The sequence below is a fragment of the Arvicanthis niloticus genome, chromosome 3 (genome assembly GCF_011762505.2).
Source record: "Arvicanthis niloticus isolate mArvNil1 chromosome 3, mArvNil1.pat.X, whole genome shotgun sequence".
In the NCBI taxonomy this organism is placed as follows: Eukaryota; Metazoa; Chordata; class Mammalia; order Rodentia; family Muridae; genus Arvicanthis; species Arvicanthis niloticus.
Window position 1 is genome coordinate 86364742 of NC_047660.1, and position 25998 is coordinate 86390739.

The following is a 25998-nucleotide window of genomic DNA, read 5'->3' on the forward strand; positions in this document are numbered from 1 at the left end:
GCCACTATGATTGCTTGCTTGTTCGAATAACATTAGAAACTACTATGTTTCAGTTAAAGTTGGGGGGGGGGAAGCAGATTTCTCCCCTCCAGGACCCCGAATTCTATCTATAGGGAAGTAGCTCTGCTGGAGTGAAGCACCTTTGGGGCTGCCCTTCTGCCCCAGGACTAAGCTGCCTAGCAGGGGTCAGCGACACCCTACACCAGCACTTCATCGGGAATTCTTTTTCAAGAAAACCATGGACTTTTTCTCCTCCCTCCCTGATGCTTTGAAACTTTTTATAAAGTAAATTGAAAGCATGTCCTTTTCTTTTTTTAGCAATCCTGTCCGAAGCTTTCTACGGACCCTTTGATGTATTTCTTCAACAAGTGGAATCACTGCTGCCAAATAAAGGGTCCGTTAACCTGATGATTCTAATGTATTTTGAGCAAGATCTTGCTTCCACCGACTTAGGTTGGTTGAGCTTTGGAACCACACACACACACACACACACACACCTTCTGTTGTTAAATCCCCGGAGCTCCTGTTCCCAAGACTGCACCTTTGCATTTTGAGCACACACTAGCTCAGAGACAACTAGGCACACATGGCCTCTGGGGTCCTCATGGGGGAGCTGTCATCTTCCAACCACATAGCCATAGCATGCCATTGCAGGGACAACCCCGCAGGCGGGCCCCCTCCAAAGCCCGCCCAGCCCCCGCGACGCCCTGGCTCAGCTGCAGGCAGCGACACTCCGGAGCCGGCTGCGAGGCTGGTCTCCGGCTCTCGGCGGGGGAGCGGGGAACGCGCCCGCCCACACCCACGGCCCCCACACTCGCGAGCGCACACCCCGGCGCGCGCACGCCTGCACACCGGGACGCACGCACAGCACACCGGGGCCACAGACCGGCTCTGGGCGACCGCGAGTGGGGACCCAGCCGTATTCCCCCACCCCCCAGAGCTCTGTCGGCCACCCCGCCCCGCCCCGCCCCGCCCCGCCCCGCCCCGCCCCGCCCCGCCCCTCGAACTCGCCAGTCCGGGCGCCGCTCCGTGGGCTGCAAAGTTTGCAGCGCGAGGCCGTCAAGGGAGCGCGCCGGCGCGGGCTCGGCTGAGCTCCACGCGGCTCAGGATAGCTGTGACCGCTGGCCCGGTGGTGTGGATGCTCGGTGCACAGCGCTGCCACCGCGGGCCAATCTCGCCACTTCGAGTTGGGTCATCCGGACTGTCCTGGTCCCACACGGACACTCGAGTCGCGGACGAGGTGCACAGCCAACACTGAGCCCTCCCTCTCTGTCCTCTTGGGTTCAGACCCTTCACCACCGTCACTCAGCCATGGCTCCAGGTACTGCTCGGATCAGCTTGGGGTCCCAGCTGCTGCCCATGGTGCCGCTGCTCTTGCTGCTGCGGAGTGCAGGCTGCGGCCACAGAGGCCCCTCATGGTCCTCACTGCCCTCTGCAGCTGACGGTCTGCAGGGGGACAGGGACCCCCAGCAGTCACCCGGGGACGCGGCAGCCGCTCTGGGCCCAGGCGCCCAGGACATGGTCGCTGTCCACATGCTTAGGCTCTATGAGAAGTACAACCGAAGAGGTGTTCCACCGGGAGGAGGCAACACTGTCCGAAGCTTCCGTGCCCGGCTGGGTAAGTAGAGGATGCACCAGGAGACCTTATTCATCAGTTCTCTTATCTGTCTTCTCTGTTCCTTTGCAGCTTTCTTCTCCCTTCCTTTCTTGTATTGACTTTTAATTCATTCTTCCACTGACAAATCCACTCAGTTCTCTGTACCAGGCCAGAGCTTGCAGTGGGAACACCAAAGTGGTGGCAGACCTCCTGCCCCTGAGAGCCAGCACAACAGCTGGACAAAGGTCTGCATATACCCAAGGCTTTAGACACAGAATGGGAATGGACATGGGCTGAGAATGATCCGTGACTTAGTTGTGCTGGCACTTGCTGTATGGGGGGTCACAGAGAGCATGCTCAGTGGGTCACAAGGCAGCCCCGGTGGAAGTGCCAAGCACTGAGGCCAAATAGGAAGCATAGTTTAGGTAGCAAGAAAGCCAGGAGCGCTGAGAAGAGTTTGTGTCCTCAAGACTGAAAACCTCAGAAGACAGGTTTCAGGAAAGGTCCAGAAGCACCTCGCCCCATGCTCCACTTCACCCTCTTCACACCTAGGGTAGAGCTTGCCAGAGGCCACTTGACAGAGGCTCCCTCCACCCTCTTCTTAGGGAAGGTGGCTCTGAGCCCCTGCCTACCAACTTTGTACTGAGAAGCCCTTGCAGCAACCCCCCCCCCCAAGTGCTGAGGAAGTGAAGCCTGGGAAGCAGGTGGTGAGAAGACCCTGGTTGTCATGGTGACTGCTCATGGTTTCAGAATGATAGTCTAGAAAATGTGGGCAGGGGTCTCCTGCAGGCCTGTCTGGGAGGAGGCCATTCCCAGGGGGAAAAAAAATCCTTCAGTCTTCTCTCCCAAGGTCGATAAGAACAAGCCTCAGCCAACTTTGAGGTTGAACTGTATAGCCTCAGAGCTTCCCACCTGCTGCTCACTGGGTACCATCTTGGCTTCCGATTCAGACATAACATGGGTAAAGGAGCATCTCTTCCAAAGAGCACATCCTTCATCACACCAGAATGTGTTCCTAGGTTCTAGGCCAACTCTGGCCTCCCTGGAACCTTTTACTCAATACCTGGCATTCATTTCTGGAGAAACATTATTAAAGTAAGCCACTTAAGAAACATTTGGTATGATTGAGTTAAATCATTAAAACTATGTGGACTTGTTTGTACTCTATAAAATGGCCAGTACATAGCAGCATCTCCTTTTGGGGATGGAAGAAAGATGAAATGGAGTAATAGTGTAAGCTCAGAGCCCTGGTCAGATGAGGTAGTGTTGTAATGCCAGGAACAGAAAGCACTGTGATTCGTGCTTTGTGTTCATATAGGCTTGCACTTGACCTTTGGTGCTCATTAACTCTGGTTCCTGGAACCTTGAAGTGCAAAGAGAAAGGTCCTATGGGTCACCACTACAAGAAGCGAGCATATCCACTGGGCGAAAACATCTGCTGCAACCCAGTTACGGAGGGGGTACAGTTCTGTCTGTTTTCACCAAACCGAGGTGATGATACTTCCTAGTACAAAATAATAGTGAACATTTTAATGGCCTGAGGACTGCACCTTAAATCCAGTACTCCCATTTTACAGATAAGGACAGAAAGTCAGAAGAGGAGAGAAGGTTGTTGCACGTATGGGGCAATGAGAGTTGTTCTCACTGCCACCCTCTCTCCATCAGAACTAAAGCACAACGCCTGGGAGAGGAGCAGCAGAGTTGAAGAGACAGGTTTAAGAATTCAGAATTCTGGTGCAGTCTTGAAATGTCTGAAAGTACCCCCTTTATTTGGGTTTTTGATACAAACTAAAGAGTGAGTTTCAACTTCAGGAGTTACTGGCTGTGTGCTATGGGACATAGCAATCACCTCCCTGTTCTGAGGTTTTTTGTTTTTTTTTTTCTTATGTGACAGGGTGAGCAGTGAATAGGTTTGTTCCTGGCACTGAGTCAGGGTTTGATTCTTGTACCTTGACTGGATTCATCTACATTGCTTCAGAACTAGTCTCAGATGCTCCTGCCTCTTGATCTGGAGTCTGTGGGGGTGTTGTGAGCAGAGCATAGACCTCTTGCCACAGCCCTGATCCTGGATCCTACCAATCCCAGTAGACTCCACATGGCCAGGTTTCTGCTGCCTCCCCAGGGTAGCACCTAATCCCAAAACCTGTTACAGCTGCTTCACCCTCATCTATAGGAGGCCCAGGTTCTGAGTGTGAGCTACCAAGCCTGTTGGCAGCACCCTACCCAGTTCTCAGACCCCAAGCTTGATACCCACCAATGTCACACCAAACTAGTTTTCTTGATCTCCCAAAAATACATAGCTGTCAAAACCACCAAGACAATGCTCATTGCATTCTCCCGTGTGTTTATTCTAGTTCTGTCACCGTAGCAAAATAACAGGAGTTGAGTAACTTGATTTATCTGGCTCACATTCAGAGGCTGAAAAACTAAACATGATGGTAATGTTTCTGGTGGTAAACCTGGGGTTATGCCTCAGTGTAACAGATGCATCCTGGCTGGAAGACTTGTGAGGACTGATCAGGAGGCAAGACAGAAAACCAGAAAGTGGGGAGCACAGGTAGCTTTTAGCCAGGCATGACAGCCCCTCCGTTGGGAACTAAGTAAGACCTTCTTAAGAGAAGTATCTTCAGTGGCCTAATGATTACCCCCCCTAAAGATCCCAGTAGCCATAAATAGTGCCACACTGAAGACTAAACACCTTGCCTTTGGAAACAAACCAAATCCGAAACATATCATGGGGCATTTCCTAAGCATTTCATTTGGAGGGCACACAGATGCATAGAATACTGGTTTCTCACGAGGAACCAAAGAATAGGGCCGAGGGACAGATGTGATAGAGCAATGATAGGCTGAGGACGCTCAGCAGGGTCCCCAAAGCCCTGACAGGGAGAGGTTGGACAACGGGGAGGTTCTCACAGCCAGAGAAGACCACAGCAAGCTAGCAGGAGGGGAGGCTACAGAAGTGAAATAGTCCGTGTTGTAGTAGAGCTGTTGGGTATTTATTTGGTTAGGAGGAAACAGGAAAGGCAGATATGCAGGTTGCAGCCAATCCCAGAGAGCTTTAATTTTGCCTGTTGAGAATAAAATGATATCCAACATGTACCCCTGAAGGGGGCGGGGCACAAAGAGAAAGGAAAGGGGTGGGGTGAGAAGAAAAGAGAGAAGTCCTTTATTTTTTTAAGATACAATAACAAACATAAGTTATTCCTAATCACATATCCAAAGAGAAGCAAAGTTAAAATAGTATTTCGTTCAAGTTGTACACAAAAAATGCACATATGTCTACAGACATATGTACACATGCAGGCATGTAGCCACTAACCTAATAGGGTTGCATTCTCTGCATGCAGGTATTCCCATCTACCACTGACCTTGAGGTGTTTACTGTGCCCTTTGGTCTCTGCAATTCTTCCCAGGAAATGATCTCATAAGGGTTTTGCTGAGGTTTCTTACATAGCAGGGATACTAACCCTTTATTTCTCATAGGTGATGCTTTTGAAGCATGTGTCTGACATCAAGAGTTGACAATTATAAGGTAACTGTTACACTGGAGGCCAGGGCAGAAGAAAGCCATGATGAAAAGGCTGCAGCATCTACAAAGACAAGTGACTGGGGTTGCTTTGATGTCCAAAGGGGGGAAGGAGGAGAGAGAATTCTCTGCCTCTGTTGGAGAGTTAGATGGCTTATAAGGCTCAGAAAGAGCCTGAAACAGATACTCAACACAGGCCTGGCCTGCTTCTTCTCTACTGACAAGGGACTGACCCACTACCTCCTAACTCCAGCATGTATAGAAGTTAGCATCTTCTGCATGGTGTGCCTACTCTCCTAGGCACATCATGACAATAGACAGAACACATTGGGGAGCAAAGGGCATGCATTTCAGGTGAGAAACACCCAAAGACACACCTGACTCTGCTCTCAGCAGCTATAGGACATTAGGCTACTTACCTGCTCTCTCTGATGAGTCAAGAACTCCCCTTTTGTTAACCGAAGCAATAGAGCCACTCTGACCCAGCCCCTTCAGGTGTTCCTACAGTGCAGGGTATGCACTAGGAATCCCATTGTTCACATCTGTTTCTGAGCAGCAGCTCTTAGGCTTATGCTAGGATCTAGAGATACCCCATGAAGTACATCTGGCAAAGCCCTTGTCCTCTTGGAAAATGCGTTCTGGAAGGATATATAGTGTCAAACAAATACACATCAGGATATCAGGAATGCCCTGAAGACAAAGTCAGGGTGGACAGTGCTGAGTGGGTCTTCAGCCACAGGAGCCAAAGGGTGATACCATATGAACAGAGATCTGGAAGAGGCCTGCTTCCTAGGAGAGCGATGAAGGCAAAGGTACCATTACTGACACATGCCACTCCTAGGAAGGCCAGTAGAGTGGGACCTGGGGTGGGGAGGACAGAAGTAGTTGGGATGATTGGCTGGGACCTCCAGTGGGGACTTAGTAAAGGGTCTCTAACTCAGTGGCAGAACCTGAACAGGAGAGGTGTACAGCTCGAATATTCCCATAATCTGGTACCTTGCTTAGACAGGGTTCTGTAAAGCCCTAATGTGACCAAACCCTGAGAATGATTATGCTTGTTACCATTCTGTGTTCCCAAGAGGCTCCCAAGCACTACCTTTGTCAAGACACCAAGCACCACACTGCGAGACAGGAGGCACACACAAGGCTATTGCACAGGTTATAGGTTAGCGGACTTGTCTTCTTGCTTTCTCCTTGGTGCCCTATGCCCCTACCTAGCTGGAAACATTAGAGGTGTTCCGACTCTCAGCCACAGCCTGAAGCTCCTGACTTGAATCTGGGGATGGGGGTGTCCCATCTGAACCTCACTCAGCATCTCCCACAAGGGAGAGTCTTTTTGAGTAAGTTGCCCAGTGAGGGGTGAGCTCCCTCTGCCCAAATGCATTCAAGCCAAGTGTAATAGAATCCTTCCTTCTCACCTGGCCTATGAAGGATCCTCCCCACTCTGGACCAATGAGCAGGATAATTAACAAGGTAATACTTGAACTGGATTAAAGGCAAACACAAGCTGCCAAGTCAGATGTTATAGAGACCAAGTGATAGTGAGCATGTTTGAGTTTGTAAAGGAAACCCTTGCCCTGGCATCCTTGGTCCTTTAAATGAAAATGACATGGGAATACCTTTGTGCATCCCCTATCATAAGGATACAGGATGACTCATTTCTTTAATCCTCCAAGGATCAAATTAGCTGAGGAGTCTAGTCTCCCTAGAAGAGTAATGAAAGAATAACACTTACAGTATGATGTTCTACTCTAGGGTCTGGAGATTGTTTTCTAGGGTGTTTTCTAGCTTAGGGGTGTGACCTGCAGATAGTGAGCTTTCGTGAACATAGATCAGTGAGCAGGAGGCAGAAGGTAACACAGGCTCTCCCCTTGATGTCTACATGCACACTGTGCAGGAGTCCCAGGCCATGGCCAAGAGCAGGGAGACCTCCCTGTAGTTTCCAGCTAAGTAGTTCTGCACATTCACATACCTCCTCTGAGGTGAGTGCTTCCCCAACGTCCCCAATATTCTTAACCCCCTGACATGCCTGTTTGGAGGTAGGACTCCACATCATGGCACTCAAAGCCACAGAGTTCCGGGAGGCCAGGTTCTGGAGACCCAGCATCACTTCACACGTGGCAGGGCTGGTACACCTGTCTGCTGGTAGTGTGAGGACCAGGTACGGTAACATCTGCAGCCTTCACTCGGCCTACTGTAGGTGTTTCCCCTTTCTTCTTCTTTACAAAGTCCATTAAGAGAGTATGAATACATGGAGGGCAACTGCAGTCACAATGTAATATATGAGAGAAAAATAAGTAAAAGTAAATAAATAAGAGTATGAAGATTTGGATATTCCCAATAGAGTTGTGCTTCCTTCCCAATAGAAACAACATATTCAGCTAGTGAGTAGATTTTTGGAGGATTTTAAATTTTTTAATGTTTTATTATTACTTTCTGTTTATGTGTGCTTGTTTATACATCTGCATGCATGTCTTGCGCTCAAGGAGACCAGAGGAGGGCATCAAATCCCACGGAAGTGACGTTACAGACAGTTGTGAGCTATTGTGTAGGTACTGGGATCCGAACTTGGGTCCTCTACAAGAGCAGCAAGTGCTCTTAACCATTGAACACCTTTCCAGCCCTAAGCCAATGGTTCTTAAAAGATAAACCCAGCTCATCCTCTACAAATGGGGGTCATACAGACCGATCTGTCTCTTGAGGAGTATAACACCCCCTCAGTATACACCTTACAAGCTCTGATCCTCTCCCAGCTGTACCAAGCAGGTAGAACTCTGGCTGGAGAAGGAGGAGGAAATCTACTCAGCTGCTTTTGGTCTTCCCCTGATCTTCAGTGACCAAGGTAGAAATGATAAAAGACCTTCCCTTCTGAAACTTAGAGAGGACTTCCTCATGGCAGAGAGTTTACATTGCTGTCAAGGCTGGGGTGATGCAGGTGGCTCTGGAGAACACCTAGTAAGACCAAGAGAGAAGGAAAGGGTTTCCGGCTGCCCAGGAAAGCATAAGTGGGAGCTTTTCCCAAACTCCCAGCAGATGTGCTGAGTGTGCCTGGCTCTCCTCGGCTTGGGTTTGCATCTCCAGAAGACAGTGTGAGCCTTGGAGTGGAGTAGCATACTGTTGTCCCCATATTGCTACCTCCTTGGGAAAAAAAAAAAAAAAAAAAGCCCGGCAGTGGTGGTGCACGCCTTTAATCCCAGCACTTGGGAGGCAGAGGCAGGCGGATTTCTGAGTTTGAGGCCAGCCTGGTCTACCGAGTGAGTTCCAGGACAGCCAATGCTATACAGAGAAACCCTGTGTCGAAAAAACAAACAAACAAAAACAAAAAACAAACAAAAAAAAAACAAAACAAAAAAAAAACATTTTTTTTTGTTCTTTCCTTTTTGTCAAGACAGAGTCTTACTATGTAACTCTGGCTGTCCTGGAATTCACTATATAGACCAGGCTGGCTACATAGACCTTCACCTGCCTCTGCCTCCCAAGTACTATAAAATAATAATAAATAATAATAAATAATAATAATAATAATAATAATAATAATAATAATAACAATTTATAAGTCCTGGGACATAACAAACATTGAATGGCTGCTTTTAATCCTATATTACTTTAAAAGGTGCTAAAACTGCAGCAAGGAAAAAGTGAAGATCACCTATTTCACCTTATTTAGAAGCGTGATCACGCTCAACAAAAGTTGCCTTTAAAAACTGCATGGCACAGGCGCTGTGCAAATACCTGCGGAAGGTCCTGTAACTAACTAACCCAGGCTATCTCGAGCTCTTCGTGAAGTTGTCAGCGATGCTCACTTGTTCTTTGACAGCCAGTAGAAGGCAAGCAGGGAACAGCGGGAACCTTAGTGTCTTATATACACTTGAACTTCACCTTCTGTCTTTCCCTCCCTGCCTTTTCTCTCTCTCTGCTTCTCCTCTTTTTCCTTTTCTCCCTATTTCATCTTGATTCCTCTCAATGTGATGAAGACAATCCCCTCCCTTTGGATCTCAGTGGTGCAAGTTCATTGAGGGTAACAACGGGGGGTTGGGGGGGAGTAGCCTTCACACCTTCAGTGTGAGGACTACAAGGCTGGAGGGAAGAGAAGTGGGCCCTGCTAGAGTGCCGGGTCAATAGGAATTGTTCTGCTCTCCCAGTTCTGGGCAGAAACCCGAGAAGAGGATGAAAAAGAGGATGAAATGGGTCGTGGTTTGTCTTTCCCTTGCAGAAGTGATTGACCAGAAGCCTGTATATTTCTTCAACTTGACTTCCATGCAAGACTCAGAAATGATCCTCACAGCCACCTTCCACTTCTACTCGGAACCTCCACGGTGGCCCCGGGCTCGAGAAGTACTCTGCAAGCCCCGAGCTAAGAATGCATCCTGCCGCCTCCTGACCCCAGGTCTGCCTGCACGCTTGCACCTAATCTTCCGCAGTCTCTCACAGAACACTGCCACTCAGGGGCTGCTCCGCGGGGCCATGGCCCTGACACCTCCACCACGTGGCCTGTGGCAGGCCAAGGATATCTCCTCAATCATCAAGGCTGCACGTAGGGATGGGGAGCTGCTTCTCTCTGCTCAGCTGGATTCTGGGGAGAAGGACCCCGGAGTGCCACGGCCCAGTTTCCACATGCCCTATATCCTTGTCTATGCCAATGACCTGGCCATCTCGGAGCCCAACAGTGTAGCAGTGACGCTCCAGAGGTACGACCCATTTCCGGCTGGAGACTTTGAGACTGGAGCAGCCCCCAACAGTTCAGCTGATCCCCGCGTGCGCAGAGCGGCTCAGGTGTCTAAACCCCTGCAAGACAATGAACTGCCAGGGCTGGACGAAAGACCAGCGCCTGCCCTGCATGCCCAGCATTTCCACAAGCACGAGTTCTGGTCCAGTCCTTTCCGGGCATTGAAACCTCGCACCGGACGCAAAGACCGCAAGAAGAAGGACCAGGATACATTCACCGGCTCCTCGCAGGTGCTGGACTTTGATGAGAAGACCATGCAGAAAGCCAGGAGGAGGCAGTGGGATGAGCCACGGGTCTGCTCCAGGAGGTACCTGAAGGTGGATTTTGCAGACATCGGGTGGAATGAATGGATCATCTCACCTAAATCCTTTGATGCCTACTACTGTGCTGGGGCCTGTGAATTCCCCATGCCTAAGGTACTACCTCTGTGTTCTGATCTCGTCTCATTCTACCTTGGCTCTGTCCCAGTTGGCCACCCCTCTACGGGCCTGATGTGTTTTATCATTTGCAAAATAGAAATGATGCATCGCCTGTCTGTTGAGGCAGAAACAGATAGAGATGTCCCCATAATCTGTTAGGATATATTTGGCATCATGGTACTTTTTAAGAGTTGGCTTTGATTTTTTTTTTTTTTTTTTTTTTCTTTTCTTTTCCGTGAGACCATGTCTTTGCATGTATTCCATGCTGGCTTCAGCCCTCCTGTTTAACCCCCAGCTTTCTGGGATTGGAGATATGTTCCACTATACCTTGCTTTGAATTTGGATTTGGGTTTTTAAAACCAAGGCATCTCTTCCCTGAAGCGGGGGGGGGGTGGGGGGGTGGGGTGGGTGGAGTGGGGGGCATTCCCACAGAGCAGCCTTCGGCAGCGATTGAGTCAGTGCTGCCCCCTGGTGGACAAGTCAGGTATCCAACTTTTTTTTCTGACCAAGGCTCTCCTGTTTAGCCCGTCTGAACCAGGAGCCCTGACGCCAGTGATTAGATTGCTTTGGGTATCAGTGGCTCTCCCAGTGAGCTGTCGCTGATTCGACACATTCAGTGGTCCAACCATCCTTCACAGTGCACAGAAATCTAGAAGCTACATAGTCCCGGACTGTTTTTATCTTCCTGACCCTGAGTTTTCACCTTCCTCCAGGCTGGGTTAACTCCATCTATCCATCACCCTGCTGCAACTTGTGTGGCAGTAGGCTGTCAACTCTCAGAACCCATAGCAGTTTCCCCCTCAGTTAGCTCTGCAGAACCCTCTGTTGTATGTCTTCCAAGAAGGAAAGTTAGTTCATAAATCCAATTTGAACCTCAATAAACAGACCGAGTGGGAAACCCCAGACCCAGATGTGGGTCATATAATCTGTCTGAAATTAAGGGGCTTTTCTACATCCATGCATGCACAAGCACAAGACAGAGGAAGGGAGGCAGCTGGCAGAGAGAGAGAATCTGCTGAAGGGCTTTGCATGGGACCAGGACAGATATGGGCTCACAGCTGCTGCATTATCAGCCTGGCTTGCTGCCTCCTCACTTTCAGAGAGTCAGCTGAAACCCACATATGCGGGTTCTCTTGCCCTTCTCTTGCTGCCTCCCCTCTTCTGCAACAGCATAGGGCTTGTCTGCGACAGCTCTGGTCAGCCAGCCAAGAGCCGAAGCCCATGACTTGGCTGTCTGTGTTCATCTTTTCAGAGGTGCCCACTGTTTCCAAGCTAGGCCACTTCCTATGTGAGACATCTTGACCATGTTTCTTGGCCATTTTAAGCCATGTTATCTGTGTCAGTACAATGAAGGTCATTTTGTCAATATAAGATAATAAGACATCAAAAACGAGAAGATGCCTGACTGTTGCACCTGTCACCCCAAGCCAAACACGTATTAAAATGCCTGTCTGTGGCCCGTGCCACACCAAGCATATTATTTTGGTTTTAACCAGGGTCACGCTGGAGGCATGTCTGCTGACTGAATGAGACATGATTCTAGGCTTTCCCTTGCAAAAGCCTCCTTCCAGCTCCAGGTGCTTCTAGCAGGCGCCCCCAAGTGGCCAGTTCCATGTAGCAGCTAAAATATCTAGAGTAAGTGGGCAGGCTTAGGGGCACCAGGACTGAGCCTGTAACAGTTTCAGAGGGAACATGCTAGCTCTGGGCAGAGGCCTTTTCTTCCAGTACACTAATTATATAGCCTTCTTCGAAAAGAAGCGATAAACCACGCGCTCTGAGATAACTGTCTTTTCTCATCTTGCAGATTGTCCGCCCATCCAACCATGCCACTATCCAGAGCATTGTTAGAGCTGTGGGCATTGTCCCTGGCATCCCAGAGCCATGCTGTGTTCCAGACAAGATGAACTCTCTTGGAGTCCTTTTCCTGGATGAGAATCGGAATGTGGTTCTGAAAGTGTACCCCAATATGTCCGTAGAGACCTGTGCCTGTCGGTAAGATGGCTTCAAGATGGAAGGCAGACCTGCTTCATCCTTGCCCTTCAGAGTGGCAGTCTTGGAGCCAGGACTTGACTCGGGGAAGTTCCAGGTGCTAAACAGAGCTTATAAGCAGCCCCACTGGGATCAAGAAAGATCTGTCCACTGTGCCGCAAACGAATTCTTCCGTTCTTCCTTGCTAGTGATAGCTCTGTAAAGATGTTTTGAGTTCCTGGAAGGAATCTGGAATTAACTGTGGTCTGCAATTTGCCCATCATCCCTGCCCACATTTTTCAAGGCTTAGGAATAGCATGCATCCACAAGTGTCAACTCCAGGCATTTGTCCTCTCAAAACCTGGAAAGACTATGCAAATCTTGGGGCACTCCCTAGCTATTGCAGTTTAAATGCTTATGTTAAAACCGTCGGGCTGCATACTAAAAACAGGACCTAAACCATGGCATGAATGGGAATTTCCTCTTACACTTCACTACACACGCTTTTATACATGCAATATGCACATGTAATCAAGATTGATTTCCTCTTTTAATATATGTATTTTTATTTCAAAGCAAAACAGAGAGTTGACCCCATTCCCCACAGAGGTAATAGTACAAGTTAGGTGTGGGTTGTTTAAACATGCATATGGATATAATACATACAGTAATATGTTGGAATACTAAAAAAAATAACCAAGATTTTATATTTTTGTAAATTATACTTTGTATACTGTAGATTGTGAGTGTTCTGTGTTTTTATGGAAAGCTAATAAATTAAAGGTACAATGGTGTCTGGAAAAACTGAATGTCACCATTCCAAAATACTGATTATTCCCTTATCCAGTCTGTAAATCCCTACCCTGGGCTAGCATCAAAATGAAACATGGTTCCAGGGTGGCACAGATGACATCCTAGAGTCTCTTCCAAATCCTAATCTAGTTGATTGGCAGGTGTCTGTGGCAGCTTTTGTATTAAGTGACAGGGACAGGTCAGCACAAGAGCAGAAGGAGATTTGACATATGCAGTTAGGGAATATCTCAGGAGCTCCACAGTTCAAGAGGAACAAGAAGGGCCAGATGATCTCCTTTGTGTGTTGGGGGAAATACACAGCTGTCTCCCAGCATCCCTGTCCCAAATGACTATAGTAGGAACAGCATTGGCATGATATTTTCTTTCCTTACAGTGGTTATTCTGGAAGTCCTGAGCTGGGCAATTGTTAAGGAGAAAACGGGTGCAGTCTGAGACAGACACACCACACTCCCTTCAGCCAGAGCTAAGGGCACAACATTGGCCTGGAAACTAACCACAGTGGCCTACAGCCACGAGGCTTGCTAAGAAGGGGGCGAGCTGAGAAGCAGCGGGGGCTGCTGGATTCAATGCTCTCTAAGGTAGTGTTCCAGGAAATGTAGGTGAAGCAAGGAGGGAGACAAGGAACTGTGCACACCACCCCTCTCCCAACCACCACATCCATCTGGGGCTGGGCGCTGCTCTGCTGTTTGCAAAACCCTTCAGTGAGTCCGGCTTTAGGGAAGGGGAGACGGATGAGCAGCAACTTCTGCTTCCAGCCTGCTCCTTCATGAACTGCCACCTCCCGATTCCATGGCCCTCTGCTCAGGAAGCCCAGTGGTGTGGGAAGCCTGGGAAGCCTCTGAAGAAGGCTGAAATGGCAGCATTGTGGTCTGGGTGAACTGCAAGAGCATCTGGAATGGGTAAGTGGCAGAGACATAAAGGGGACTTGATGGAGTCTGTCATTATCCTTGTATCCCACCCTCTGCTCTAGGACATTTGCAGACTCAGATATCCATGCCCATTAGCCAGGTGAGGCAGGACCATGACCACCAACACATGCTACCTTAGTCCCTGATCCCTGGAAGGATGCCCATGAAGCTAAATGAGTCCTTCGAGCTGTTATAGACGGTGTGGATGTCTCAAGCTGACCTGCAGACTTGGTGCTTTGCTTGCCATGTCAAATACTGTTGGAACACGGTGGAATATAATTATGTGAATAGCAAAATAAACTAAAATACTGGGGGTTGAAATGACTCTGCCCTTTCTTCCAAATATTAGAGCCTGCTGTTACCTTCTTCAGTCAGGTTTTTTCCCATTGAACTGCTTGCTCCATTCTCATAGCTATGATACCTTCATTTAGTTCTTTCTGACATTTATAGTTTCTGGGAGACCACTGGGGTTCTCAAAGATCTACAACCTCTCAACTTCTTTGTTTCTAGATGCCTAGGATGAATCAGGGCAACCTGAGAAGCTTTGACTAGGATCCAGACGTAGGCAGGGGGTCAGGCTTGTAAAGGACACATAGTACTCAGGGGGTCCTGTATCTTCTGTACATCTCAGGGGGTCCTGTATCTTTTGAGCATCTCAGGGGGTCCTGTATCTTTTGGGCATCTCAGGGGTCCTGTATGTTTTGGGCATGTCAGGGTGACTTTGAGGTGAAAATTGGAAACATGAGTAGTGATCCCCACTTAGCAGTGGAAGGAGATGGTGAAGCAGCCTCTTTTTCAGATGTCACATTTCAGAACACATCACTCTGAGGACATTTCTCTCTTTCCTCCAGTTCCTGAGAGACAAACCATGACCCATTGTTCAGAGGAACAAAAAATACATCACCCTGGGAGCTGCATGGAGTAGCTGGAGGCAGGGAGAGCTGAGACAGAACCTGCTTCCAACTGGCCCATGATAAACACTGTGCCACTGGGCTGGCCTGTGACAGTGCCCAGAGAGCACACAGCTTAGAATTGCAGCTCTGAAAGTTCTTGAAGCAGCCAACTAGTGCCTAAGAACTGGTTAGAAACACTGAGGCTCAGAATAGAGCAGAAAGCTGTGTGAGGCTAGCAGGTCATTTTGATGCACACGTTCAAATTCATATGCTAAATATGCCTTTATTTGCTAGTGGCCATGTGGTTTTTGGATCTCTTTTTCTTTCTGTGTACGTGTGTGTGTGTGTGTGTGTGTGTGTGTGTGTGTGTGTGTGTGTGTGTTGTAGTGTTGCCAAGCATTTGCTCTGAGCACAGAAGTTTTGATGAAAGAGGAGAATTGTATGAGTTATGAAGTGAAACATAAAATAGCAGTTGTCCCTCAGAATTAGTGGGAGGTGGGTTCCAGGGTTCCCCTACATATACAAAAATCTGAGGATGGTTAAGTCTCTTTTATTAAATGGCCTGGAGAGACGACTCAGCAGCTAAGAGCACTTGCTGCTCCTTCAGAGGAGCTAAATTCAGTTCCTATTGCAATCCATGTCAGACAGCTCACAATTGCCTCTATGTCCAGTTCCACCGTATCTGGCACCCTCTTCTGGCCTCTGGGCATCTGCACTTACATGGCATACACACACACACATGTACACATAAATGAAAATATTTTTTAAAGCACAAAACAATAACAAAGAAATGCAGAAATGAAAAATACATGTTCCTCTGATCAAATCATTATATTGTATGTATGAATGAAAATGCTACATTGCACCTTACATATTTGTGCAGTTTCTATGTGGCCATTGGAAGTCAAAATACATTTTAAAATAAAATCAAATCACACCAAGTTGTTACACTGTGTCGTTTAGGGGGAAACCTCCTACATACACAATACAGATGCAGAGTTTTTTTTTCAATTGTTTTTAATCCCAGAGTGATAGCATCTAAGGATGTGGAATCTGTAGATCTGAGGGGAGGCAGCTGTATAGGTTAGCAAGTTATTTGACACACAACCAATGTTAAATATTTGAATAAGTAAATAGAGTTACTCATCGCCTTTTCATTCCTAACTCATTCGCTCAGATTAGAGGAGAGAGCCTAGGACTGGATTAGACTTTCATGACAGATGCAAGAGGCAGGGAAGGGGAAGCAGCTCAAATGAGCACCTGCAGCTTGGCAAGTAGAACGGAGACCACATCTGTGAAAGCTCGCGTCTCCAGATGTTGGAGAAGCAGAATAAACTAAGTTGAGCTCTCATTTCAGTGCTGTGGTGCACAGCTCATTGCCAGAACTTGCCAGCTGCCTTCCTCCTGCTCTCCCACCCAGGCCACCCCTTGCCCTCCTTCATGTACCAACATCAAATGCTCAAATGCAGGTGGTAACTGCGGTGTCCTCCTCCAGCCAAGTCCAGCTCTTCCTTCTTATCTGACCCCACTGTTGGCCTCCCCCCTCCTCTGAAGACACATCCTCAGGCCCTCCCACCTCTACCCAGACATCTGTGTCTCTATCACAGAAGCTCCATCTCCATTTTGACTACAAAAGAAACATTAGGCAGAGGCATCTGGAGGCTCTCGTGGTATTTCATGAATGATGAAGACATGTACAGGTACTTATTAGAATACCTCAGACTGACACCTGGTTGTACCTGATTCTGCTCTTGGGCTCTGTAAACGCAGAGCCAAATCTAAAGCGTCTCAAACCCTGGATATTGGTCTGATGAGCTACTTTCTAAGATATCTTCCTTCTAGAGGGTATATATGTTCAAGGACATAGCTGAGTGGCAAGCTACCAAACAACTATCTCCAAACCGACACAGGTTGAACTGAGTGACCTCAGGGAACCCATGCATCTCTAGGTAAAGTTCTGGAACCTTTTGGTTCTTGGGACTGTAGAATGTTACTGCCTTTTGGTTTTAGGAGGATATATTACTTTGCAGTGAATGTGTCCACTGTCATGGAGACAACTCTGCTACACACATAGAAGGGGCCCCTGGATGAGAATTCACTGGTAGTGATGACCATGTGGACCTTGGCTCAAGCAGCTCTCAGCATCAAACCTGAAATGGCCTGTGGCCTTCATAAGACACTAGTGCACACACTATGCTTCGGATGGTCTGTGTGCTCAGACTCTTGGGTGTGGAGGAGTCCTGTTGATCCTAGAGGCCATGGCACATCATGGAGCTACAGACCTCGTTCTCCAGCTCCTCCTGGGCTGGCTCTGCAGCTTCAGCTCCATCTCCTGGGCTTAGCATGCATTGCATTCATCTTTCCCAGCCCTTACCCTTCTTACATGGAATAGGTGCCCAGCACACTTCCTCTTTCAGCCCCAGGCGGCGTTTCCTCGGCTGTACCCTTCCCTTCTCCCCTCATTGTGTCTCTAAAAGGGTGGGTACAAGCTCTCCCTGGCAGCTCCTGGTTTCAACCCTCCCACTCTGAGATCTCTGACCACAGCTTGCCGTGGCCCATTCTGCAACGTCTTAAACTTTCTTGGCCCTCTATTCCCTCTCCCCAGGAGCACTGACAGCCCAAAATATCACCCCCCATCTTCCTTGAAGTAGGCTGCCACACATCACAAATGTTTCTAACTGTCCTCTTTCTTCGCTTTGATTAATGCTACTTGTGATGGAAACAGATGGAGGCTAAGCACAGGGACACAGCCTTTAAACACTGTCTTTGGGCTAACTCAAGCCGCCTTCACAGGCTAGAAGCCATCTCTGGGTGTAGGATCAGCCTCAGAGCTGCCCAGCTGCTCCGGTGAGCTCCAACTTCTCTGTGGGTCTCCTGGCTGAGAACTCTGACCCAGGTGGCCTTCCTGATGACATGAACCATGTCACCATCTGAATACACACACACACAACACACAGAGACACACACAGACACATACACACACAAACACACACATACACACACAGACACATACACACACAAACACACACATACACACACACACACACACACACACTGACCCTTGTGTGTTTGCATACATCAGCACCACACATACCAGGGTCAGGACTGGAGCTCAAAGCCTCAGATACATATGTTTGTGGTACTAATGAGCAGCTAGACTAGACACAGAGCTTCCTCCCCCAACACAGTCATAGCCAGGACTGGAGGGAGGCTTGAACATAACTACCCACTGTCAGGAGCTGGCAGTGGCCTACATGTATGCAAACACATCTTCTAAAAGGAGGCTGAAAAGGCTGAGGCCACAGCTTGGAGAAACAGCTGGGACAGGAGCTATCATCTGTGTTGGCTGGGAAGTCACTGGTCCACTAGATATTCTGGGCCCATACACACTCCATTCTCAGTACTCAGGAGCTCTTTCCTCAGATGGCAGTGCCTAGATACACTGCCGGGTCCTGGTACCATAAGGACCAGACTTCATCTAACCCTGATGCAATCTCCACATCACATCACCTTCCTGACCCCCACAGTTTGTGTCATCTTCTGGGTATTTGGTAAGCTTTTCTATATTTGGGGAACTTCCCAGCCTCATTTTCTGAATTCTTTGTTTCTGTGGTCCAGCAAAATAAGGTCTCTATGCCCCTGCCTGGAGAGTCTGCTGAACCAAGCCAGCAAGGAAATGAACAAAGATCCTAATTAGGGTGGATGACCCTCCGGAGAAATGCCGATCCTTTACAGTAGTCAGCATCCTTCCCACCAGCCCCTAGTGCTTGTCAGATGTTTATACAGTCTTCATTAAAGAGAGCTGCCTTAGATAAGAGGTCCGAGCACAGCATCCACACCCAGATAAGAAGAGTAGAGGATTGTGGATTGTTGGGGAGAACGTGAGGCAGCCAAGCTCCCTGCTAAGCAGTCAACAGAACAATGTGGGCCTTTTCCTCCTGGGCTCCACATTGCACCTAGTGACAGACCACAACAGCCCCTCAGGCTCCCTTCAGGGCCCAAGATGTCCCCTGAGGCCTACCGGGTGGCCCTGCTCACACTGTTCCTGCTGGCCTGTTCCACTCAGCAGAAGCCGCTGCAGAGCTGGGGGCAGGCATCCCCTGGGGGAAATGCCCGCAGCTCTCTGGGATTGTCTGGAGGTGGAGAGGAGGGTGTCTTTGACCTGAAGATGTTTCTGGAAAACATGAAGGTAGATTTCCTGCGCAGCCTTAACCTGAGTGGCATTCCCTCCCAGGACAAAACCAGAGCGGAGCCACCCCAGTACATGATCGACTTGTATAACAGATACACTACAGACAAGTCATCCACACCTGCCTCCAACATCGTGCGGAGCTTCAGCGTGGAAGGTATAGTGCTGCCTCCAGGGTTTCATGGGGTGGGACATACTGCCCGCTGCCCCCTCAGGGAAGTGGCTCTGCTACATGGGATGGCCACTGCGCACAAGCAGATCTTCAGGTTTCTATTGAAGTGACTCTCAATGAAACAGGAAGGAAATACGAGTTTCCTGTTCATCATTTGCATGTGGCTAATGGCTTCCCTACAGGGCAATGCAAATCATGGGTCCTGTCCATCAACACTAATGATCCGATACAGCCTGGCTCCTCCCTGGAGGCACATCCACAGTTAACCCCGTAGGTATCCGGTTTGCCAGGTTTCTGCTTCCCTCTGTCCAACCCCCCTTCTCAATTCCCTGTTTCTGCTTCAGCCTCCTTTGCTCTTCTTCCTTCCTCTCCCACTTCCCCTCCCTCCTCTCTCACGCCTCCTCTCCCCTTTCCTCCTTTTTCTTTCCACTTGATTTCTCTTCCTCTTTCCTTCCTCTCTTCTTCTCTTCCTTCCTGTCTTCTTATGACTTAGAAATAGATCATTTGTTTACCTGAATCTTGTATGTTTTCAACTTTAAAGGAAAACTGGGTTCTCTCTTATAAAGTGCATTTTAGACCCATATTTTAAAATGTTAACCGAGTAGGACCAGAAGAGGCCCTCATTATTTTTGAGGTGCAATCTCCTCAGCGCAGTAGGCAGTGTGTCTGTCTGATATGTTTTCAGTGTAAAGAGGCCTTGATTTAGGAAGATTAGATGGTAAACATGGAGGCGAGGTCTGTAACTAACAACTCACAGAATAGCAGAATCTGGATAGAATGAGTCACTGAACAGAAAGCTGGGGTTGTCAGGGCTGAGGAACCCAGGGCAGGCACCCTTTGCAAGGTCACGTTGCTGGCCCTACTTCCTGCATAGAACCAGCTCCCCTTCTCTTGTTTTGGCATCTTTCTCTGAAGGACCAGGAGCCCAGGGCCTCTCTCTTTCTGGTCCAGAGAGACACAAATGCCCAAGGGTCCAGTTCAAGGCCACAGCCAGGCCTGGTCAGATCTGTCCATCCTGTAGAGTCTGTGTGTCTAAGGACACTTGTGACCACCATACATGCTCAGTGCTGCTGAGTTTTCTGACTGCCCAACAGAAATTTCAAGGAAACTTGCCTTATTTAATATATATTAACAAACAAATACTATTAAATATATTATAATAAGTAATTATAAATACATTATGTGTATGCATATATGTATATATATGGCTTCATTTTTAAGAACATAAAGTTTTCAGGTCACCAGGCTCCCAGGATTGTCTAGGATTTTCTGACTAGGGGATTTATTTTTCTTTTGCTTCTGTTTTTTTTTTTTTTTTTTTTTTTTTTTTTTTTAATTGAAGGCCTAAGTCATCATATTCTACAGGCCAGAATGTGAAACCCAGCCAGAGATACCAACCCCCCTACATATGCATCATTGACACAGTTACTCCATGCACTCAGCAGCAGCGACATCAACAACATTCACACATGACCTAGGAAGCATCCATCTAATCCCCATGGGCGTGTGATTTCTGGTGTCTGGCAGCGATCCCACAGCCACTGTAGAGAGAGCCTCAGTGAGGACACTTTTGGACATGAGTGCAGTACACAGTTGTCTCTGTCTGATATACCACAGCATTCACCAGATTCCTGAGGAGCTGGATCGGTGCATCTGTGATGAGCGAGGAGACCACGGAGAGCCAGTGTAAAGGGCTACATGCTTTATCATATGCACTGGGCTTGCACGGGGTGGGAGGGGTGCAGACGTATTAACTGAGCATCAGCTATCGGCTCATGATTGGCCTGTAAGTTTCACGAGACACTTTGATAAAATGGTAAGATGGGCCCTATTATACAGGAGAGAAAACTGAGGCACCAAAAAGCTCAAAAATTCCCAAGGATACAAGCCCAATGAGGGACAGAGTCAGGATTGACACCTCCAATCTTCAGACCAGTTGCTAGGTTTCAAGGTAACATGGGTCTCTGCTCATCCTTCCACATACAGAAGCCCCACCCACAGCCCTACCCCACTCCCACCCCCACAAATCTGAGAGAACACAGGCCTGTTTCTGTAGTTCTACTGTGGTTCATAACTATTAAATGTAAATCCGGAAACAAACAATTCAATTTCAAAGTTACTTTTGTCACAGGTATATTTTTCTAAACTTCCCATTTTCTTTACTCTCGGCTAAGCTCTTGCTGAGCCTGCTTCACACACTGCACATCAGCACGGGCATGCATGCATACAGAAGGAACACTGTGTGCAGGGCTTAGAACTGCCTGTACTTCCAGGCATCTAGTGGGTGTATCAGAACATGTCTCCCAAGGATAATGCAGTGATGGAGTGGATGGAGTGTGGGCACAGACCCACAAATGGTAATGTCTGTGGTCAAGCCACAGCCCAAGAGAAGTGGGAAGCAGTTATGAGGCTAAGAGAAAATCCCCAGTTTTTTGTCTAACATGACAACGTGCTGTTGGCATGAAGATACTTTTTCCTCTAAAAGAAAAAAAATGCACTTTCACTTTCTATGGAAGCTATTAACCCCGTTGCAATTACTTAATACTCCATTGCTGCAATGTTTGGCTTGCTCTAAATATTTTTATTTTGATTTTTGATTAAATATTTGACTTCAATGTTCCCTCACCAGCACTGTAGCGTTTTCATTCTAAAAGCTGACAATGTATTTTCTGTCTTGCCTTAGGTGCAGATGCTAATTAACTGTGTGCAGTCTGACAGTTCCAATGCTGTGCACTCAGTGCTGTGGATACCAATCTCCACATGTGTAAAGCTGGGATAATAGCTAGATGCTCCCAGACTCATGGTGTAAGGCCAGGCTCATAGTAGATGCTCAATAAATAATAGATACTGTTAATGCTGGCTGGAGGCATCTGCCTCTGCTTTTCCTGGAACAATCCTAAGAGAACCTTCCCAAATATTCTTCTACTAAGGTTCTAAATGACACAGAATGGAGCAATATTGACAAAATCTATCATCTTAGATGTCCCTTGTAGCAAACCATGAAGTTTGGCTTTGGTATCATAAAAATGGACAGCAGGCAGATGGCCCTCTGATATGCTTGCATTTCAGATGCTATATCGACAGCTGCCACAGAGGACTTCCCCTTCCAGAAACACATTCTGGTCTTCAACGTCTCCATCCCTAGGCATGAGCAGATCACCAGGGCTGAGCTTCGTCTCTATGTGTCCTGTCAAAATCATGTGGACTCCACTCATGGCCTGGAAGGAAACATGGTCGTATACGATGTTCTGGATGCTGATGAGACTTGGGACCGTGCCTCGGGGACCAAGACCTTCTTGGTGTCCCAGGACATTCAGGATGAGGGCTGGGAGACCTTGGAAGTATCGAGTGCTGTGAAGCGGTGGGTCAGGGCCGACTCCACGACCAATAAAAATAAGCTAGAGGTGACAGTGCAGAACCATAGGGAGGGCTGTGACACATTGGACATCAGTGTCCCTCCAGGCTCCAAAAACCTGCCCTTCTTTGTTGTCTTCTCCAATGACCGCAGCAATGGGACCAAAGAGACCAGACTGGAGCTGAAAGAGATGATTGGCCATGAGCAGGAGACCATGCTTGTGAAGACATCCAAAAGTGCTTACCAGGAGGCAGGTGAGACCCATGAGGAAGAGGGTCTGGATGGACACGCAGCTGTGGGACCACTTTTAGCCAGAAAGAGGAGGAGCACTGGAGCCAGCAGCCACTGCCAGAAGACTTCTCTCAGGGTGAACTTTGAGGACATCGGCTGGGACAGCTGGATTATTGCACCCAAGGAATATGACGCCTACGAGTGTAAAGGAGGTTGCTTCTTCCCACTGGCTGATGACGTGACGCCCACCAAACATGCCATCGTGCAGACCCTGGTGCACCTCAAGTTCCCCACTAAGGTGGGCAAAGCCTGCTGCGTTCCCACCAAACTGAGTCCTATCTCCATCCTCTACAAGGACGACATGGGGGTGCCAACCCTCAAGTACCACTATGAGGGGATGAGTGTGGCCGAGTGTGGGTGCAGGTAGTCCCTGCAGCCACCCAGGGTGGGGATACAGGACAGGGAGGAGGTTCTGATAAGGTCCTGCATCCTCCTGGGCATGATGTGCCTAAGTGGATCTGAAACCATCCTGGAGAAGAAAAAGAGCCAGTTGCCCTTCTTGTGTCCAGTGTGTCCCTCTGCTGAACTGACAATGACTAGGGTATGCAGGTCTGTGGGCAGAGCAGGAGAGCCTGGAAGGGTTGATGGGTAGAAAGGAGATGACAAAAAGGGAACTGGGAGAAGATGATCTGGAGACAGCTGAAAACCAGGCTGAAACTAGCAGAAGATACAGGTGATGTGCAGAGAGTCACAGGAGTCACAGGAGTCACAGGGTCCGGGAAGCCGAGACTCGTTTCAGCAACCTCAGGACTGAAGGAAGGAGTGGACTCCAGCTGTTGTTTCCTGTCACTGCCCACACCCCACTGAGATGTGTGTAGCAACCTCTGACTGTCAGTTATAGAGACCAAAACTCAGCAAGCCAATTACTATGACTCAGAGGTAGGATTCTACCCTGAATCTGTGGGGCCCCAAAGTCCGAGACCTTCCCAAGTGTCCCATGAGGCTTAGCAGATCAGTGTGTATTGATGGAACCACTAGATACTGAAAGCCCAGCATGAGGCCAGGCAGGGCTGAGCCAGGTCCATACATCCACTATGAATAGGCTGCTTGCTGTATTCCAACATGATCTCCTTGCTCCATGCCTGTGCTCACTCTGTGGTCATGTGATTTATGCTATAACCCCTCCCCTGAAGAAATATCCCCCAAGCAACCACAGAACAGAGGCAGTTCAGGACCTCAGCCCTCTGACGTGCACTGTGACCCGAGCCACTTTGACCCTGGTGCAGTCCCCGGGAGTTTCAGGAGTCATACAAGGCCACTTGCAATCCTTTGTTACAGTTCTGTAAGCATCTGGGAGGGACTGCCTATGATTTGGGCCTCTGAAATTATCTACTCTGTCTGGCCAGCTCCCCAGGCAGGAGCATCTGCTGCCCTAAGGACCCCACAGAGGACAAAGCTGGGGTTCGGATTTGTTGGGATCAAATGCACTTCTGGTTAACTATGAAACTTAACTATTTTCCTTCCCTGGTGACCTGTACTCCAGTGGTTAGAAATTCAGCCTTACATGTGAGAGCTCTTGAAACCTAAAGAGAGCTCTGCTTCCTCATCTTCCTCACGACTGCTGTTGAGTCTGCCTGCACCAGCCAGCTTCCTTGAGGAGTGTGTTCCCAGGGAGAACGGCACTGCCATTGCTGTGCCTCAGCCTCCCATCGGACTCTCCCGGTGGCGCATAGGACTGACAGGAGTGGGGAAGACCTTGATGCCCTCTGTTATCCAGGCCCCAAAGGACTTCAAAAGATCTGGACCACTCTCATTGACTGATGCTCCAACATAACTTTTAAAATGATCTGCACTGAGTGTTTGCATGGAATCATTGACCAGCATTAAGATGAAACACCACGGAGCATTGATGTTTAACTCTGTAGAGATGGAGAAAAGATAAATCCCTAATACATGCCAGGCAGCATGTCATGGCAGTGCTGTTCAGAGATGGTGGTGGGTGGTGACGTCCTCTTCAAGTCCCAGTGATGTTTCTGTGTGTGGGAGAGGGAGAGTTTTACTTAGAAATAAAGTCTAATGCCTGGAGTGTGCCTTTCCTGAATGCAAGGTCAGAGCTAAAAGCTCTCCAGTTCCTCAGGATTGCCATCCTGCTCTAGTTAACCCTGAGATGTGCCATTCTACCTTCCCTGGGGTAGGGGAGCCAGAGGGGAAGGACATGAAGCTTTCACAGGGTGAAGGTGTGTGGCAGCTGCACATTGGGGTCAGTGAACACATTTGTGTGTGTGTGTGTGTGTGTGTGTGTATGTGTGTACACATATACACTCCCACACATGTGTGCATACAAGTGCTTGCGTATACTGCCATGAGCAACTATGTGGACAGAAGTTTGCTGGAAGTTAGCTGCCCCACTTCATTCTCCCCTCCTCCACGCACACACTTCAGAGAAGAATGTCTCTCTATAGAGGACAGATAACCTTGGGTTTTCTCTACCCAGTGTGCAAGGTTGTCTCTGCCAGTGTCTGTCCACCACTGTCATGCTCAGAAGCCCATCTCTCCAGCCAAACCCTACCCATAAGCTCATTCCTGTTCTCCATCCCCAGACCAAAGTTCTGCTCACCCCCACTCCCAATTTCTAGCTTCGAAACAACTGCCATCACCTGTGAGGAAGGCCCCAAACTCTAGTACCACCCACTCTGGCCTCCTGGATCTTCTAGCTCTGGAGAACATCAGTCCTGCCTGGCTCAAGGGATCATATCCCACCAAGAACTCCATAGAGAACAAAGCTGAGGTTAGTGTCCCTTATAGAAAACCATGAATTTTGATGTCAGTGTCATAAAAAAAAATGGACACCAGACAGATGCGCCTATGAATGTGCTTGCTTATATTTTAGATCCTGTCTTATCAGCTGCCACAGTGGACTTTCCCTTCCAGAAAGACATCCTGTATATCCCTAGGCACATGACACCCCTGTTACACAGTTGCAAGGCACAGCATGGAAAGCTGACATTCTTCTGGCTTATGCCGCTCGTGATTATGAGCCTTCCACAGATAAGACCATAAGCCACTTGCTTTGGTCACTTCTGGAGGGCAGCATGCCCTGTGGCTCAGAACAAACTGGTGTGGTGCAGTGCACAAGGACAAAACACACAAAGGGTCTCTGGCTTTTATGGCACTGGGTTATTTTTACATACCATTTGT

At 48.5% G+C, this 25998-nt stretch overlaps 2 protein-coding genes across 2 annotated transcripts; both read left to right on the forward strand.

Moving 5' to 3' along the window:
* Positions 1-1022: 1022 nt before the first annotated feature.
* Gdf10 (growth differentiation factor 10) lies at positions 1023-13043 on the forward strand. The gene is made up of 3 exons (XM_034499242.2): positions 1023-1618; positions 9340-10268; positions 12076-13043. Exons 1-3 carry the CDS (start codon positions 1312-1314, stop codon positions 12265-12267), a joined length of 1428 nt encoding a protein of 475 aa, XP_034355133.1. The 5' UTR covers positions 1023-1311; the 3' UTR covers positions 12268-13043.
* Positions 13044-18655: 5612 nt separating this feature from the next.
* On the forward strand, positions 18656-24885 carry Gdf2 (growth differentiation factor 2). Its single transcript, XM_034497487.2, has 2 exons — positions 18656-19199; positions 22284-24885. The coding sequence occupies exons 1-2, from the start codon at positions 18857-18859 to the stop codon at positions 23225-23227; spliced, it is 1287 nt and encodes a 428-aa protein (XP_034353378.1). The 5' UTR covers positions 18656-18856; the 3' UTR covers positions 23228-24885.
* Positions 24886-25998: the final 1113 nt, after the last annotated feature.